The sequence below is a fragment of the Centroberyx affinis genome, unplaced genomic scaffold (genome assembly GCF_046629955.1).
Source record: "Centroberyx affinis isolate AG114_WGS23_722 - 3 ecotype Tasmania unplaced genomic scaffold, CSIRO-AGI_Caff_v1 ptg000001l_1, whole genome shotgun sequence".
Lineage (NCBI taxonomy): Eukaryota > Metazoa > Chordata > Actinopteri > Beryciformes > Berycidae > Centroberyx > Centroberyx affinis.
In genome coordinates, this window is record NW_027278717.1 from 56,557 (window position 1) to 74,213 (window position 17,657).

At 41.4% G+C, this 17,657-nt stretch overlaps 2 protein-coding genes across 3 annotated transcripts; one reads left to right on the plus strand and one right to left on the minus strand.

Annotated features, from left to right (window-relative positions):
- Nucleotides 1-3,226: 3,226 nt before the first annotated feature.
- On the plus strand, nt 3,227-3,997 carry defbl2 (defensin, beta-like 2). The gene is made up of 3 exons (XM_071522342.1): nt 3,227-3,305; nt 3,663-3,774; nt 3,976-3,997. The coding sequence occupies exons 1-3, from the start codon at nt 3,248-3,250 to the stop codon at nt 3,995-3,997; spliced, it is 192 nt and encodes a 63-aa protein (XP_071378443.1). The 5' UTR covers nt 3,227-3,247.
- Nucleotides 3,998-7,735: 3,738 nt separating this feature from the next.
- On the minus strand, nt 7,736-17,445 carry mepcea (methylphosphate capping enzyme a). Of its 2 annotated transcripts, none has more exons than XM_071511978.1 (5): nt 17,175-17,445; nt 14,523-16,417; nt 11,170-11,388; nt 10,929-11,052; nt 7,736-10,840 (listed from the first exon to the last, which is right to left on the minus strand). In XM_071511978.1, exons 2-5 carry the CDS (start codon nt 16,368-16,370, stop codon nt 10,806-10,808), a joined length of 2,226 nt encoding a protein of 741 aa, XP_071368079.1. In that variant the 5' UTR covers nt 16,371-16,417; nt 17,175-17,445; the 3' UTR covers nt 7,736-10,805. The 2 variants fall into 2 exon arrangements, with proteins under 2 accessions (XP_071368079.1, XP_071396515.1); XM_071540414.1 differs by having other exon boundaries at nt 17,155-17,445.
- Between the last annotated feature and the right edge of the window lie 212 nt (nt 17,446-17,657).

The following is a 17,657-nucleotide window of genomic DNA, read 5'->3' on the forward strand; positions in this document are numbered from 1 at the left end:
GTTTCTGTCCGCTGAACTGCCGCTCACTGGATGTTTTTTGTTTTCTAGAGACTGTTGTGTGTGAAAATCCCAGGAGATCAGCAGTTTCAGAAATACTCAAAGCAGCCTGTCTGGCACCAGCAGCCATGCCACGGTCAAAGTCACTGAGATCAAATTTTTTTCCCCATTCTGATGCTTGATGTGAACGTTAACTGAAGCTGCTGACCTGTATCTGCATGATCTTATGCATTGCACTGCTGCCACATGATTGTCTGAATGGATAATTGCATGGATAAGCAGGTGTACAGGTGTTCCTAATAAAGTGCTCGGTGAGTGTATATGCCTTTACCTATTGTGTACTACACTAATCACACAGTTGTAATTAATGACTTTGCTTCTCCCCGTGGAAGTCTCTTCATTTATTTACTAATTCCATTTACTCCAACATGAGCAGGGATCCAGCAGAATGTTGCCTACATTTCCAACCATTCCCATATCCACAACTTCAATTTAGAAACAATATGTATGTTTCTAACATTAAACAATTCAGATTGTAGGCTATAGTGAATAAAGTCTGGAATTGATAAAGCTGAATCTGAAAAAAACACTTCTCATAAGTTGAACTTGCTCTGCCCATTTTGTAATATAAAACAGCAATTAATTCAGCAAAGAGAACTTTATTAATCTACAGCATATTCTTAGTTCAACTAAAGTCTTTCCCCTTAAATTTAGAATAACCCTAGCATTCATTTAACAACATTGTGAGCATTTGTTCTTCCCTTCACTGTTTCAGTCAAACGCAATACACTGATGAAAGCTTAGTGTGCCATATAGGCCTCTACATGAAGAGTTGTCTTCTGTTTATCTATTATTATCGTAAAGCCTTGTTGTGAATCCCATTCAGTCTTTAGACTGAAGAAGCTTAGACTGTTGCTCCATACACACTTAATACATGATCAAGAGTTGATCTTATCAATGCTCAATATAAAGAGTCTGCAATACGCTTCCATTAAATATAATGCAGTGTGAATTCAAGGGGAAACTGATCTCTTATTGATTTCACCTTGGTGGTAGCTCCATATGGCAGCGAGAGGTTTGAAAAATTTGAACTTCAGTATCCACAAATCACATGGTCGCTCACTGCTGCTATTTAGGAGACAATTTGTATTTCACTCTCAAGTTTTGATTCGTCACTTCCTGTGCATATGAAGTGTCTATATCATTTATATATCATATATCTTCATTGCCTCATTCAAATGTATAAACCCCTCTGAAAATATGATGATGTCTGATTATCTCCACCTGTCATAATTCCATAAAATTGAGGTTCAAATGCGTAGCAAGGCAGGAGAAGTACATGCAGCTGTTTTATCTGAGTCAGTTTTTACTCCTACTCCCAAAACAATGATTTGGCTTGCAAGGAATACTAGAAAATTGTCCAATTTTGGGTGAGGTCGCTGGAGGGGAACAGTAAGTGCTTTTAAATGGAGCATGGTCATAACTACCTTGTGCTCTGCTTTGAGTGTGTCGAGAACTGAAACGCTGCTCGGCTTATTATACTCAGCAGTTTCCTGTGTTAATCAAGAATGATTCACCAGCCAAAGGACATTCAGCCAATGGCAGACCAGAGGTTGAAAATAAACCATTAATGAAGAAGGCTGAAGGAGGCTGACACACATTTTAGACAGGCTTCATGCAGTCAACTGACAATCCAGTACAACATTGGTGCCAAAAGCCTCAAAAAATGTGTAACTTGTCATAAGTTGGCATGTTAGGGTATAGATGATGATCCACTTTTTTCAGCAAAAGACAATAAACTGTGGTTGTATTGGAGTAAGGAATGACAACAATGGATAGGGCTGGAAAAAACATCGGCTGGTCTGCTTAATCATGGCTCCTGTTTTTCCCATACTGTAGTCATCGTTTCATGCTGATGAAACGATGACTACAGTATGGGAAAAAAACACAAGTACAAATGAAACTGAAATGAAAACAGTCTTGCCTATCAAGGAACAAGTTTAGGCAAGGCTTCATGTTTGTTCCTTATTATGAGGGACTGATAAGGAGGACAATGTCTTCTTTTTGGGTATGAAATCGTAATAATGATTTCTGATTTATGTTTGCCACTCACAGCTCATTTCAGATTTAGGTATATCTTTGTTTGAATTAACCACAATGTTAATGAGTGTGTGTTTATTACAGTTAAGTGTGTTTTGCTTGCTGTGTATGGGAGAGGACATCAGTGGAAATAAGTCTCTTTTTGTTTGTTTTACTTTGTACCCACAAATGTTATGTAAAGTGGTTTCATCTGTGCTTGTGTTCTTGTTTTGACTTGTATGAACTGCTTGTATTTTAGTTTTCAAATGAATCTAACCAATTTCATTAGAGAGAGAGAGAGAGAGAGAGACAGACAGACAGACAGACAGACAGACAGACAGACCATAAATAAGCAAGCAAACAAATACCTGTCTCACCATTAGCACTAGGGGGCACACTAGACACGTAGATGTGTGCGTGTCCATGACTGGTAATGTTATTGTTTGGTTAACAATCGTCCCTGTGTCATCGGAGCAGTGTGTGTTGTGCAGTTTGATTGTAGTTTGACAGCATCAGCAACTATCACATGAACTACTGCCATATTCAGACGTGGGCAGAGCGCCGGACGCAGAGAGAGGGCGGCACTGAAAACACAGCAGGAAAGCCAGATCATTGTACTGCTTCACTGTAAACCAAACAGATTAGTTAGTAGTTCACCTGTAATTGTAAGGTCAACTTGGGGGACTCATTCAGTCCTTTTATGGTCAAACATTACTCTTCTTTTGACTCACTTTGCCACTGCCCAGCGATAGGGGGTTATGTAAGTACAATACATGTGACTTTTGTAAGGCACTGAAAGAGCCTCCCTTTCATATTTGGATTTCTGTGTTATTATAACAGTGGCTTTACGGTAGCTCTAATCCTAGTTGCAGTAAAATCACAGGACATGTTAAACAATAAAGTCTTGTTGTGCCCATACAGCACAATCAGCTACAGCATCGTTCCTTCTAAAGAGTCTAAAAAGTAATCTCAGGTTCCCAAGAAGCTGCGGCTGTTGTGCGAAACAGAGCGAGCTGATGGTACTGACTTTCAGACTCCCATCGTTCAGAGACACTTTGTTATTGTGATTTGGACAGAGCACGTCGGACTCCTCCCCCGTGGATGAAATGCTGTATAAATGCAGCATCAGCCCTGGCAACAGCACTGTCTGAGAACTTATTGGTACCAAAACATGAAGGGATTGAGCTTGGTTGTCCTTGTGCTTCTCCTGATGCTCTCAGTTGGGGAGGGTAAGCAATGGATACACCCATTTTCTTACTGTGTGTGGTATCATGGTATGGCGTGTGATTGAACTTCACTATACTAATGGGCCTGTTTGTGTGGCTTTGAGGCATAAAACCAAATTATTAAAATCATCAGTTGACAGGTTTCTCATGCCTCAAGTAATTTTAATTTTAACTTCTTCAAAAGTTGTTGCAACAAAGTGGGAAAGGCATATTCAAGATTGATTGCATAGTAGCCTTTAGATTCAAGTCAATCTATCGATTACACATTAAAACACTCAATGGAAAGGTGATCAACACATGTAGGTAACAATGTAAACAATCCTGCATATGAATATAATTCTTGTATTATTATCTATACAGGCAATGATCCAGAGATGCAATACTGGACCTGTGGGTATAGAGGACTCTGCAGACGGTTCTGCTATGCTCAGGAGTATATTGTCGGTCACCATGGTTGCCCACGAAGATACAGGTAGGCCTATTAAGATAATAAATTAGAACTGTTTATAACACTGGTGATATTTGCACTCGTGTTGCTAGGAGGGCATGAGAGTGGAAAAGATACAGCCAGTGACGTAAGCCAACAGTATATGAGTTCTCTTCAAGTGATAAACATTCTAACTATGGTAAAGAATATTCTTACCAACCTAATTTGCATTGTGCTCATTTTCAGGTGCTGTGCTGTGCGGTTTTAGCAATTACCAATCATCTAATGATGCCTGCAAGATGTCACAGCATGAGGGCTGATATGCCTCTCTGTGCTGGAACTGAATGGATGAGATATTGCTTGACTATAATAAGCTGGGACCCTTGGACTTGCGAACTGAGTATTCTTCTGGATAAACCATATGGACAATCGTATGCTGAATCAACACTTACACAGCCTTTTGGATTTCTGACCTGCTGTGGAATCAGAAAATGAGTGACTTTCTGCAGTTAGACCTAGCTCATTTACAGATATTAAATATTAGATGGATTTGCCACTGTTGTTCATAGATCCATTAATGTTGCTTAAAACACTGTGTGACTGATCCTGTAGCGCACATTTAATAACTTTTCATAATTGAGCCTTTTTCAAGGTGTTAGTTCTGCTCTCTGAAATAAATTGCTGCCAATAAATGCATGAAAATAAGTCTGTTCATTCACTGATGTTTGGTTTGTAGCTATTCTGTTCTACTTCTGAAAAACATCTATTGTTGGCACTTCAGCTTGTAGCCTGTTACCCACTTGGGTTGACCTTCTGGAAATAATAGCATGCAAAGCAGTCTGAGTTTAGTGCGGCATGCTTTTGCTCAGCACTGCGCTGATAGGAGACAATGATGGTCAAGTGACTGACCCAAATAGCTGTGATGGAATGGAGCTTTTGTGAATGAAGTGTTATGTCTCTTGTTTGTGTTTATGTTATCTCACCGTTCGTTCTATATCTGGACAACACTGTTTGGCACAGTCAAACCGCGTCATAATCACGATTACAAAGCAAATCTGTTGTCACTTCGTCGGCTTATTGCTGATAGTCTTTGATGGTTTTGCTATCAAAGATCAAACGTCTTTATCTGTGAACTTTGGCTTTATGGTTGCTCTTTTTCACTATGCTTTATAACTGTAGGCTGTCAGAAACATAATTATACACCCCAGTTTAGTGCAATAACAACAGAAATATTTAACGAGTCAGAATAAATTATAAAACATCCACACAAATAGATGTAAAATGCCATATTCTGCTAACCAACTACATCATGCAAACCTTTTCTCGTTCAGTTGGTTACTTAATGATGCAGTAATGTTAGCTTGTCATGAAATGGCAGCCAGCCAGGATCTGAAGATGGCTGATGACTGGCCCGGGGCAGTAGGTGTTAGAGGCATGGATGCTGTCTGTAAACACGGGCCACTGCATTGTGTGCTGCATTGTCGTCTGGGTTGAATCTTTGTACTATTCAGACAGCGCAGCGTGACAGACCCACAATGGAGTAAACCCCCACAAATCTGTTTACATGAGGCTTTCTATCTTCGCAGTTATATCACAGCAAAGCAGACAGAGCTCATAGCAGCAGCTTAAAACAGAAAGGAAAATAGCAGGGGGTACATTTCTGAACTTTAACACAGGAAACACTCAGGCCACTGTACAAAAATCATGATTTAAAGATGCTCTCACTTTTTAAGCTGAAGATAAATGAGTTGTGATCACATATTCTAATGCTAGCAAAAATACTGTGACTTTCAGCATTGCAGTAGTAATAATATGCTTTTTAGCCTGTTTAGGATTCCTCTGGTTCCTCAATTAAAGCTGACTGGTGTGTGACTGATCAAAAGAAACGGCGAGTTAAATAATGAATGAATGATACGGATAAAAAGCGCCTCACAGCTGCTTTAGACTGTACAGCCGACACTTCATTTTAACAATTTAAAATAATCATCATGATCATCATTTAAAATAATGATGTATTGAAAATCCCTCACAGGGTCACCTTGAAATTAAAAAAAGATGAACGTGAATACGGTTTTAGCAAAGTTGTTGTTAATCTCATGAATTCTAGACACAAAGTTAATTTGTTTATGTCAATAACCCTTAAAACAGATCACTGAAAAATACATATAAGTAGAAAAACATCAAAGATGGCAGAAGACGGTCACTGACTTGTCTCCATTATGGTCCCAATTATGGTTTGCCTACAGAGTTTACCTACAAAAGACACTGAAATCACAAGTATCAATAACTGACATCATATCAATAAAGCTACCCATATAAACCTATCACAAAGGAAAACTTTCAAGTAGCCATTGACTGACATTTACTGAAACTGGTCATCTGATTTTAACTGACTTCGACCCTATTACACCAAGATCAGAGACCAAACATTTCTCAGACTAGTTTGGGACACCTACACTGCCAAAGGAAGCCAGGGTAACTAAAATACTTCCCATTTATCCGCTGATTGCACAGGCAGCGAGATGAGTCTGCCTAAAAGCAGCCATTTCACAGAAAAAGCTGTTGAGAAGCAGTGCTAAGCCTATACAGTATCATTTTTAACACTGCATGTATCCAGGCACCTGAATAAAATAAAATGCTCTCTCCCTCCCTCACTAGATGGCAGTGTGCACCTTTAAACCTTACAACCTGGCCAAAAAAGCCAACAGAAGAACAATTGTCTCACTGCTGCTGACGTGATTGAAGACACCCACATGACTAAATCTGATCCAGTATGAACGTCTGCAGCTTCCACTTCCTCATCATGAAAAAAAGTTTCCAAAGCAATAAATTCCACCATAGTCAAAATGAGATATAAAGCTGGATGCCAGAAGTTTCAGATAGACCCTGTCCTTTTCTAAGGACTTTCTGGTCAGGAGCATGAACAAGGGTTTTACATCGAAGCTGACCATCAGTACTTTAACCTCACAGTCACTGCCATTTCACTCCTAGACAATAAGAATATAGAGCCAAAACATTAACTATGTGTTATTGATCAGATATGCATGGAGCTCACTGCATCTCTCTTAGCCTAATGGTAAAGGATAAAATGAAAGTTGATGGTTTCAACTTGAAACTTGAGTGACCAGTCAAATTGTGTCTAACCATCTTTGCATAACTTCTCACCCCCTCCACTGTGTGTGTGTGCCTGGATTTGTACAGAAATTCATGCCACTATTTTGATTGACATTACATATTGGTAGGACATTCTGTATTATAATTTGTCTTGTTTCTTATTTGTCTTATCTATGTATCTCTCTATTTACCAACCAACCAACCATTGGACAGTAGGTCTGTACTTTTATTAGGAGAAATAGGCTACATGAAATGTGCCTATTTTTTCTTTTCCCTGTCTCAACTGCAGTGAAAGTCTGTATACAGCAGCTTCATGCTCCTGGTGGCACCGATCAGCCTTGACCTACTGCTTCTAGCTGAAGGTACGGGATTCAGCCTTGACTCACCGCTTCATGTAGAGTGAAAGTAGGTTACCAACCTCCTCACCAACTCTGTGATGAACAGCTCAATAAAAACACTGTTATGGGTGTTTGACCTTTGCTTGCTAGTCGTTACCTATCAGAAGAGCTTTCATACACAGTGGTAGATGCACTGAACTTGGCAGCAATGCTACCAGCCTCTCTTTAGGCCTTTCAGAAAATGTATTTTAAAATTTTATGAGAAACATGGAGCAGAAAAATCTGTAAGAGCTGGCAGGACTAATATGATGACAGCCTCACATTAATACAACATAGAACCTTATAACTGCTTCACTATCAATACAAAAATAAATGATTTGCATGGGAATCTATGAGCTGAGGACAAGTGTGTCCTATCCCTGCCTCTATGTGTGTATCTATGGAGACACAAAACACCATTATTTTGAGCCCAATTTCCATTGAGCATTTACAATTTGGTTCAATTAACCTGAGTATATATATGCAAATAATGAACCACTGAAACAGGAACCACTTTTAATCAATTAAAATGTTAAACACGGAGAAACATTCAGATATATCTTGTTGTTCAGAGGCATGAAAATTAAAAGCTTCCCTGACAGAAAGGGTATTTTATTCCAACAGTTTTTCCAGAAAACTGGTTCTAGCAGGTTAAGGTACATGTAAAACATTGACTTTAACTGCAAAAAATTACTAAACTATTAATTCCCTCAAGTCATATCAGTGCAAATTCAACATGAAGAGGTGAATTATATGACAACATGTAATATCACATCTCCAGCGAAGACCTGCTTTATCTTGGACACAGCCTGCCTGAACACACGAGTCAGGCCCATTGGGTTCAAATCTGTGCGATACCACTGCTGGGACAGTAAGCTGCAATCTTAAACGGAGGTGGCAAAGCACTACAGCACACAATAGCTTCAAACAAATTTGTTTCCCCAAATAAAATGCTTATTATGTGACCTGCAAGAAGAACAAAACGTTGACTTGATAATGCAAAAAGAAAAATGCCCTTGAAATTACAGCAGTGGGTTGATCTGAGCCTGAGAATCAGATTGTCTTAGCTTAGGAGAATGATTTGGTTCTTTCTGCCTAATGAACCAAACGAGGCTGGAGCCAATTCACTTTCAATTCAAAATGTAACCTGAAACTGGATTTTACTGGTTAATGAGTGTTCCTGGTTCATTATATATAGTTTAGTGGAAAATGAGATTCAAATTCAGATGTTTCTATTTTGAAGAAAATTGCAAATTTTAAACTGTCTGTTCCATGTCAGATGAAGTGAATTGAGAGTACACTGACACCAATCCTCCTGGCAAACTGTTTGTAAAAAAAAAAAAAAAGAGAAGAAAAGAGCTAACCTAACATCTATCTGCCTGCCAGGAGAAAACAAAGCAAACACATCAGAAATTTGCAATGTATATATTGATTTGTTGTTACAGAGAGCTGGATTGGCAATCCATTTTAGGACAAAAAGTCTGACCTGTGACTTTGCCTCTCACAAATTGGCAGCAAACATGTCTGAAAACAAGACAAGAATCCAAAAAGCAGTTATGAACTTAATATTGACAATAGTAAAACAAAACTTGAAAACTTTCTTACATCAATCACTTACTGAAATAGAAACACGCCACCCCCTCATCTCTTAAACCCTCTCCCACCCAAGTATGACAAACGCAGTTGAACCGGTCACCAAAAAAGGTTTTGAAGTTTTTCTGTCCAAACTCAGAAGGAAATGTGTGGTGAATGCGAGGATACAATCACAAAAACTCACTACCTGTAACTGTAACCGTTTTCCTTGTTGGGTCACAGACAAACTTGATGTTGGCATGTTTTCAAATACAAGTGTGAAAGATTATTAAATCTTTTGGCATTACAAAGGGCATATCAATATTCAAATTTGGTAAAAAGTACAACAGGTATATTTCAATTGTTTTAGGAATAACCCATTTCCATAAACTTGTTCTTTTCTTCAGCCGTAAAGAAGTTTATTCCAATTCAGCAGATAGAAAAGCACTGGAGCACTTGAAGTGAGTCTGATGCAGTTAGAGTTTGTGCCCAGTACTGATGATATGAAAAGCTAAATCGATGCAATTTCAGACCACATGAAACAATGAACCTGTCAGATTTATACAGCACAGAAGGTGCTGTACCAACTTGCTAATAATAGGCATTCGCTACTTTAATTTTACACAATAATTATTTCCTCAATCAGCACCTCTGGGAGGCAATTATAAACAACATATAAGGTAGAGCTATGGCTTCACTGTCATAAAAAAGAGTTTACTGTACGCTACAGATGTACGTTGCAAAATAGTCCTCTTGGTCACACTGTGCTGAATTTTCTTAAGTTGAGCGAATCACCCATGAAGTGATTCGCTACTTTTTGAATTAATTTCAAACTCTAAAATAATACACAAATTAAACTGTCCAGAAATTTAGTAGAAAGTTTGCGCTCAAAACAGCCCAAAGTATTTTTTCTCCACAATCATTCTTCTAAATGCTTTTTTCTTGAAAAACAAAAAAACAAAAAATTTCAACCGGGACTTGGGGGTGTAACATTTCGATCGACATTAAGTTTGAGGTGCTACACTAGGTATTTTTCCCCAAGGTGGTAGGCCTATTTAAAAAAAAAAAGCTCTGGCAGTTGACTGATTGACTATAATATTTCATCACTGCTTCTTCAATTATCATTAGTGTTTGAGGAGCTGACAATCAGTTACGACTATTGGCCACTATCCTTATATAACTGCTGCCTATTTATCAGGGCCGCTTGTCTTAAACTGCATTATAATTTCCACGTTGTGAGTAATGTGACTCTGATAAAGAAAAAATAGACATTACCTTGGAAACATGCCCCCAGCACCTCAGCAGATGCTGGGCGAGCAGTCAGCATTTCACAGTGTGTTTAAAATAAGAATGGGCTGTTTGGAGCGCACATTTCTCATCATCTTTTTTCTCTCATTTTTTTCTCTTCATAGGGTCTTTAAGTTTGTGCAATTTCGGAGCATTTCATACTGCCCTCATGAAAAAGTGGATTTCTAAATTTTGTCATCTCTAAGTAATTCTAGATTCAGCTATTAGGCCTATTTTGCAAAATAATGACAAAATAAAAAAATATAATGTATGATGATGTGGTGGCACGTAATATAGTTATAAAAGTAAAGATATATGGCCAATGATATTCAAACACATTATGGCCGTGCATCAAATTGGTGGGTCATTAGCACTAGGATAGTCCAGGGAAATGACTGGTTCAGCACCTCTACTGCAGTTTGGCCAAACTCTTCCTATATTTGACTCTGGGTGGTACATTGTGGAGTTATAACCGAGTTCATTCCATCCTCTGTTTTTTTTTTAATTAGTTGCAGTGGATTTTGACAGGTGCCTCTTCTCATCTTTATGAAATTAATCCCGTTTTTGGTCCCATTCTCCTTTAAAAATTTCATCTTCAGCATCTGAAAAGCTTGAGTAAGTGTTTAGGCTTCAGATGATTCCTTGCAGTCCGGGGCAGCTGGCTTGCTTCTGTGTGTGGTCGTGGTTGAGGCTACTCACATTCAACGATCTTCAAGGCAGGAGTGGTCATTTGTGAAATAAGTAGATTGGCCTCTGAAAACCTGTCAAGATAGAACAAGAAGATGAATGAAAGCTGTAATGGTGAAGAACGTGTAAAACATTTTTTTCCCTGATCAAACAGTCAAGTACCTCGTAATGAACAGTTGGGGGTCCCAATGAACTCATAACTCGAGAAGCCCACTTCACTTGTAAGGTATGTTGAAAAGTGGTCAGGTCTGAGGCGGATGCTGTTATAATTCCTGCAAATATTGTCCTGTGACGAGAGAGAGAGAGAAAACAGACATTTATTTTATCTCAGGCTCTGAACAGCTAAACACTATACACTTATTATCCCAGGTATCCCAACAGCCGTGCCATCCCAGTCTCTTACAGTCAGTTTCTTCCTCCTGGCGTAGGACTCCCATGGCTGCGGCTCGAGGATGAACAGGCCTCCCGGACGGAGATGTCTGTAGACTCTCTGGAAGAGCCGCTTGAGGCCATTATCCCCCCAGTTCAGGTGAACCCATTTGGTGACGCTCAGGCACAGGATGACGTCGTACTCTGGCCGCTGAGTCAATAGCAGACTATCGCTCTCCAGGACATAATTGGCCTAAAGAAGAGAGGAGCAGTGAGTGGCATGGCTACCACAGGGCAAACAATTGTGCACCTCAGTGCTCTAGCTGTAACAGTATAGAGACTTAGGGGCGTGGCCACAGCTGAGATTAACCAAGGTCGGCCTTATTCAGGATTGACTCACTCAGGATTGACTCACTCAGGATTGAGCATTTAAATGGCGTTCATGAAAATGTCTTAAATTTGGCTTTGCAACTTCTGGGACTCCAGATCCACAAATCCATCACTTGCAGATAAGGCAAATTTAGGGTCATATTCAGAAACCATACTTTTGATTAACTGTGGGTGTGTGGCAGGAGGGTTAAGCTAAAAAAACTGAAGAATACGGATAGCCTCGTAAAGCTATCGTGCTTGCATCATTATTAATCAAATTTTATTATATCAAGCATATCAGATTTTTAATTAATTGACTGTTCTGAGTGAAAAAAGCATCTCAAGAGATTATTCACACAGCAGCATTACCTTCCTTGACCCATACAGAAATGTATTTTCTCAAGAATTTCGATGCACTTTTTAAGGGTTCATCACATCAGACTGCGGAGTTGTGTAAATTTGTTTCTTCATGTCATATTACACATTTCACCAGAAGCGTCAGACCATGTTGCTCCTGAATCAGGTGTCTTGCTCAACAACCCTTTGACAGGGATGAACACACTGGTTGTTATGAGGATCGAACAAGTGACCTTCTACTTACAGGATGGTTTCTTGAACCATTACTACCAAATTTAAAAAAACCACTTGATTAAACTGCAGTTTGACAAACCATTTTTCCAAGAAGAGAAAGGCAAGGCCATGCAACAACGAAAAGACAGGAGCTATTCAGGTACCCAGAAAATTGCGATTATGGGTGCAGTGCTCTGTGAAATCATTTGACTTGTTATGAATGGTAAAATAAGTGTGAATGCAACAGCAGAGTAATCTTAAATTCCTACATCACCAACATTGAAAGCAAGGACCAGGGTTACAGTTCACAGACAATACACAGAAATAACATAATCCTGATCATGTATGATATAAAACTGCATGGTAAAGCAGTAATGACCAAGCAGAAAAGTTGTTTAGCCTATGTTTCTAGTTTACTTATATTGAAAATTGGACAGATAGATGTTTTAGATAAAGAAGCATTAGAGCAGAGACTGACACACCACAGGAGAAATGATGGATGAGAACTTAATGTCAGAAGAGAAGAGTTGTGTAGAAGACAGAGGAAAGGGAAGGAGAGTCTTATTGATCCTGATCAGCCCAAATCATGATGGCAAACAAAGTAGAGATGAGAATGACTTGTGCTCCAGCAAGTGAAGGTTTGGTGAACTTAGTAATCAGAATAGCTGCAAGAAGGGAGTGCCTGAGGGAGAACGCTAGCTTGGTTATTGGTTAACCTCACTTCAAATTAGGGTTGTAAAGGGAGGTAATATTCCTGTTATTTCTCAGAAACGTCTCTTGGTAAATTTCTATTTTGGGAATTTAAGGGATTTTTCACCCTGACTGTGACACCCTGTACATTACATCAAATGTGCTTCTCTACAACTGTCCAAACTCTCACTTAATACCAGAGTAGGTGTATCAAATAAATACTAGGCAGCCTGACATTTATCTCTCCAATTGCATCTTGTACTGAACAGGTTGAGGAGGACGAGGCCCTCTTGTCCGAGTTCTTGAGTCTTTTCACTGATGTACAGGATAAGCTCAGTGCTGCACTGCCATCATCTCTAATGCTCAAAGCAGAGAAAGCAGTTATCGATTTCATTCACAAACAGCATGACATTTACATCCAAGCAATTCATGCTGCTGCCTACACAAAGCCTGGAAGGCACATCGCCTGTCTAGTGAAGAGAGAACATCAGCCTACAGCATAATAACAGCCATGACATGCCACCTTCACATTAATGAGGGGAAGGTTGTAGGAATATTTGCCAAATTCACAACCAAGGATGGCATGTGGAAGGCCGATGCCACATGGGACGCTTCCAACCGCATCATATCAACCTGATGGAAGGAACGATGTGGCTCTGAAGCCTTGTTCCCCATTACTGCTGCTATGCTTCAGATCCCACCATCATTGGCAGCATCTGAGTGCAACTGGTCTCTCTTTGGGAACACCCACACCAAGGTACGTCAGACTCAGGAATGCAATGGTGGGGCAATTAGTGGCAGTTCGCTCCAACCTTTAACTGTTTGAGCCAGTGAAAATAAATTCAGCACAATGAAGTGACTCAGACGATGTAAATCACCAGGATGTTTCCTCATCAGAGGATGGTAACTAGAAAGAATGCTGGCCAACATGTTATTTATTTTATCAACCTGTGGGAGGGGAGAGAGCTGCCAGGGCCTGTTGAGAAATAATTCTCACTTAAAATGTGACTGCATGAAATCATTCAATCTTTGACCAGAGGACATGAAAGATTTGTTTGTTCAGTCCATCCAATTTTGTTGACCGATAAGAATTTTAACTTATACCCAGACTATGACATATTAATTTCAAAGCTAAATCTGTATGACACTGATAAATCAATCTACACTCAGTTGTAATCTCAATGTTGCATGGGATTCATTGCTGTAATTCACTGTTTTGGTATATTGTAATATCATATCACTATCGTCCAGATAAGCTGCATGGTGCACGCTGCACTGGATAACCCAGGAGCACCGACTGTGCTGTGAAATTTATGTTACACTGCCCTTCCCTACTTTAGAGGCAAAAAGATTATGAGTGTGGAGGTTCCAGACAGAGGAAATAGCCATGCAAATTATGTAAGTTTCAATGACAATGAAATTGACATAATTGAAATAGGACCATATTAAAAAAGCTTGTCAGTCAGTACTCCAGCGCAGCGATCCCAATGCAGCTTTTCTTGTTATGTCTTCCTGGTGCTTTTGAAAATATAGTCGAACTCTAGTAAGTCTAAAGAGAAGAGAGAACTAAGCTGCAACAGATAAAGACTGGTTTCTTTAAATTACCTTGTTAACCTAGTCATGTTGAATCTATGTGATGCATAATGAGGGAATATTGAATTTGTATAGAGCTTTATCCAGGTGCTCAAGGTGCTTCATATGGCAACCTCATACACACTACCACCACATGTTCACACACACACAAAACACCCCTCTTACCTTGATGAAGGACACATTCGAGGGAAACTCCCCAGCCCGTATGGTAGACGTTTCTGTGAGTGGAGGTGCAGCTATGGGTCCCCTGGAGATCCGCAGGGACACAGGAAAAGAGCAGCTCACAGACTGATCAGCAGGGGGCAAATCACCGTCTTCCTGCTCCATTTCCTCTGTTGTGCTGTCCTGCCCCTGGGCCCCTGCCTCATCTGTGTGACAGGAGACATTGTCATTTACAGCCTCCGCAGGGCCGCTTTCTCCTTTCACTGGTTTCCCATTTTCATCCATGCTCTCTGCTTCATTGTGCTTCTTTTCTGTGCCTGTGCAACTCTTATTTCCATTCCTCTCCTCCGGTTTAGTGCTCTTTCGTCTGGCCTCCTGGGTCTGCAGCTCGGACAGATAATGTCTGATGTTCTTTCGGGCAGCATGTACCAGACCACTGTCAATATCCAGGCCCAATATGCGGGCAGGTCTTAGCATTTTGGCAATATATAGAGTTAGGTGGCCCGAGTTGCATCCCAAATCCAGTACGTCTTTACCCTGAAACCATTCTGGACGAAGCACACGTACCCGCGGGTCTTCGCTGGCGCCTGGGTTACGGTAGCCATAATACTTGTCGTAGTTCCCATACTGGAACTTCTTCCTCTCCTCCTTCTTCTGCTGGTTGAAGGGCTGCTGCTGGCGACCTCCTGGCCCGGCTCTGGGACCACTCCTTGGTGTGTGGAAGGAGTGAGAGTTTCTCGATGCTCCTGCTGCCCCACAAGTCCTGTCTCCAGCTCCTGGCTTTCCGATGGGGGTAGAATGAGTCACAGGGGTCTCCATCTTGCCTGAGTTGCGCCTGCGTTTGCGTCTGCCTGAGTGCTGGTTTGGTCCCCCCGATATGGAGGAAGTGGAGTCTTCCATACTTCGTGTCTGGGTGTGGGGAGCAGATACAGACAGCATCATCTCTTCCTTGCAGCTGGATGAGTCGGCCTCCTGACACTCATGGGAATCCCCTGAGACACTGGAGAAGGTGCTGGACCCTTTGGGGACGTCTAGTGCTGAGCACGAGGCTGACATACCTGACAGCAGTGTGGAGGTGCTAGTTTTCACCTCACTTTTTCCTGATTCTGAGAGATCGAGCTGTGTGGCTGAAATCCCACTCCCACCCCCACCTCCTCCACCCCCACCTCCTCCTCCTCCATGGTGTCTGTTGCGGTGTCTCTTCCTGCCACCGCTCTTGTAGGGTGACACCAAGAAGCTGCTGTCTGCTATCCCACTGTTGAGGTTGAGCGGATCAGTGATGTCCCTGGGGATGAGGATCTCCACAGGATCTCGACTCTTGGCTGGCAGTGGGGAGGATTTGGGGGTCTCTGCATTCAGCGCCTTGTTGACTTCCTCATCCAGCAGGCTGTTGAGATTCAGCGGGTCAAAAATGTTCCCGCCCAGGAGGAAGTTGGTGGGCAGGACAGAGTCACTCTCAGAGTTGGCCCTTCGTCTTCTCTTGCCAGATGTTGGATGCTTGAATCCGGAACTTGATGTGTTGCGACGCTTTGTTAGTTTCTGTTGTTGCTGCTGTTTGGACTGATGGAAGCTGTTTCTGCGGTTTATGTTATTCTCATTCCCTCTGGCCCTCTCTCTGGCATTTTCTGAGTGGGTAAGAGTGTCAGTTGAGCTGGTGTGATTTGGTGAGGCCACAGTGGTTGGCACAGGGCAGGTAGCTGTAACATCAGAGCTGTCAGCGGTGGCGGCGGTAACCTCTGCCATTATGGAAATATTGTTGTAACTTCCAGTACATTCTGAGAGTTGCAGAGATGGAGCCGAGCTGGCCTGTGAGCTACCGGTGGTTTTTACAGTCTCCTCATCAACAGACATCTCTATTACTTTCCAGTGCTGATGCAGACATGGAAGCCTCTCTCGATCTGAAAGTCACAGAAAACACTTGTTAAACCAAAAAGTTTAAGTAGACATTTACTGAACAGTATAAATCATTTTAAACATGCTGCAAAAAGTTAGTTAAATTGAGGTCCTGCTCTATTGTCTCTATCACACACACACACACACACACACACACACACACACACGCAAACTAGCCCATACCAGCCTTAGTGTATCCGAGTTGGCAAACACAACAACTATGCTTCAGTGGTTCTCAAACTGGGGTTCAGGGACCTCCTGGGGTCCAGGGGCCCCCCAGCAAAATGAGGGTTCGTTTAATTTCACTACTATGTCATGCACTATAATATACCACGAGTAGGGAATGTATAAGATCCGTTTAACTTTCCACTGTTATCTCTTATCAAAAATCTCCCTCTCAGGTGGGGGGTCCCTGGGACTAAACCATTATCAGATGGGGGTCTGCGGTCTCAAACGTATCTACTTGGGGGTCACTGACCTGAAAAAGTTTGGGAACCCTTGTGGTAGACAGTTAACTAGTTAGCAAGCTAGCTACTTAACGTTAGCTACTCTATCGCGGGCCAAAGGAGGACTGAAACGTTGACTGAACGTTCAGCTTCACTCCGGCCAAAAGGCGGTAGACAAACACTCAGGAAACCATCTCGATATGCAGCTGCCTGAGCCCAAATCGTGAGTCACATTATGGAAGTGATACGATATACCAGCTAGCCACCTATTCGCGTACAGTCAACAGTATACTCACCATCAAAATAACAGTCTCACCTCACAGTTTTCCCCGCCTCCGGCCGGACTGTCACTACCCGACACTCTCGACTCGAGCTAACGTTAGCGTAGCTAACACACAAGTCTCCGTACATCAATACAAGGGTGGCGAACACCAAAGACACTAAAGTAAACACAGCGTGTATTTTTCGGGGAAGTGGCTCCGTGTCAAAGCCCCCCCTGATCTCCAAACTGTCTTGTCGACTTGTTCAGTCAACTAGTAGTTAGTAACCTAGTCTCAGGCAGGTTGGTGAATAAATTATTCCGTTCGCGAGAGTCGGCATGGCGGCGCATCCGGCTCCGTGCTGTAGTCCAAGATGTGGAGGATTCAGATCTCCGACTTGTCCCCGCTAGGTGGTTACCAGAGCTAGGTCTTCTGGGTGTCCATTATATTATAATGAGGTCATTGATCCTGATTCTGGTTACCGTTTGGATTCCGATTCTGGTATTCTCATAAACATCTAGTGTGGGCCTACAGCTCAC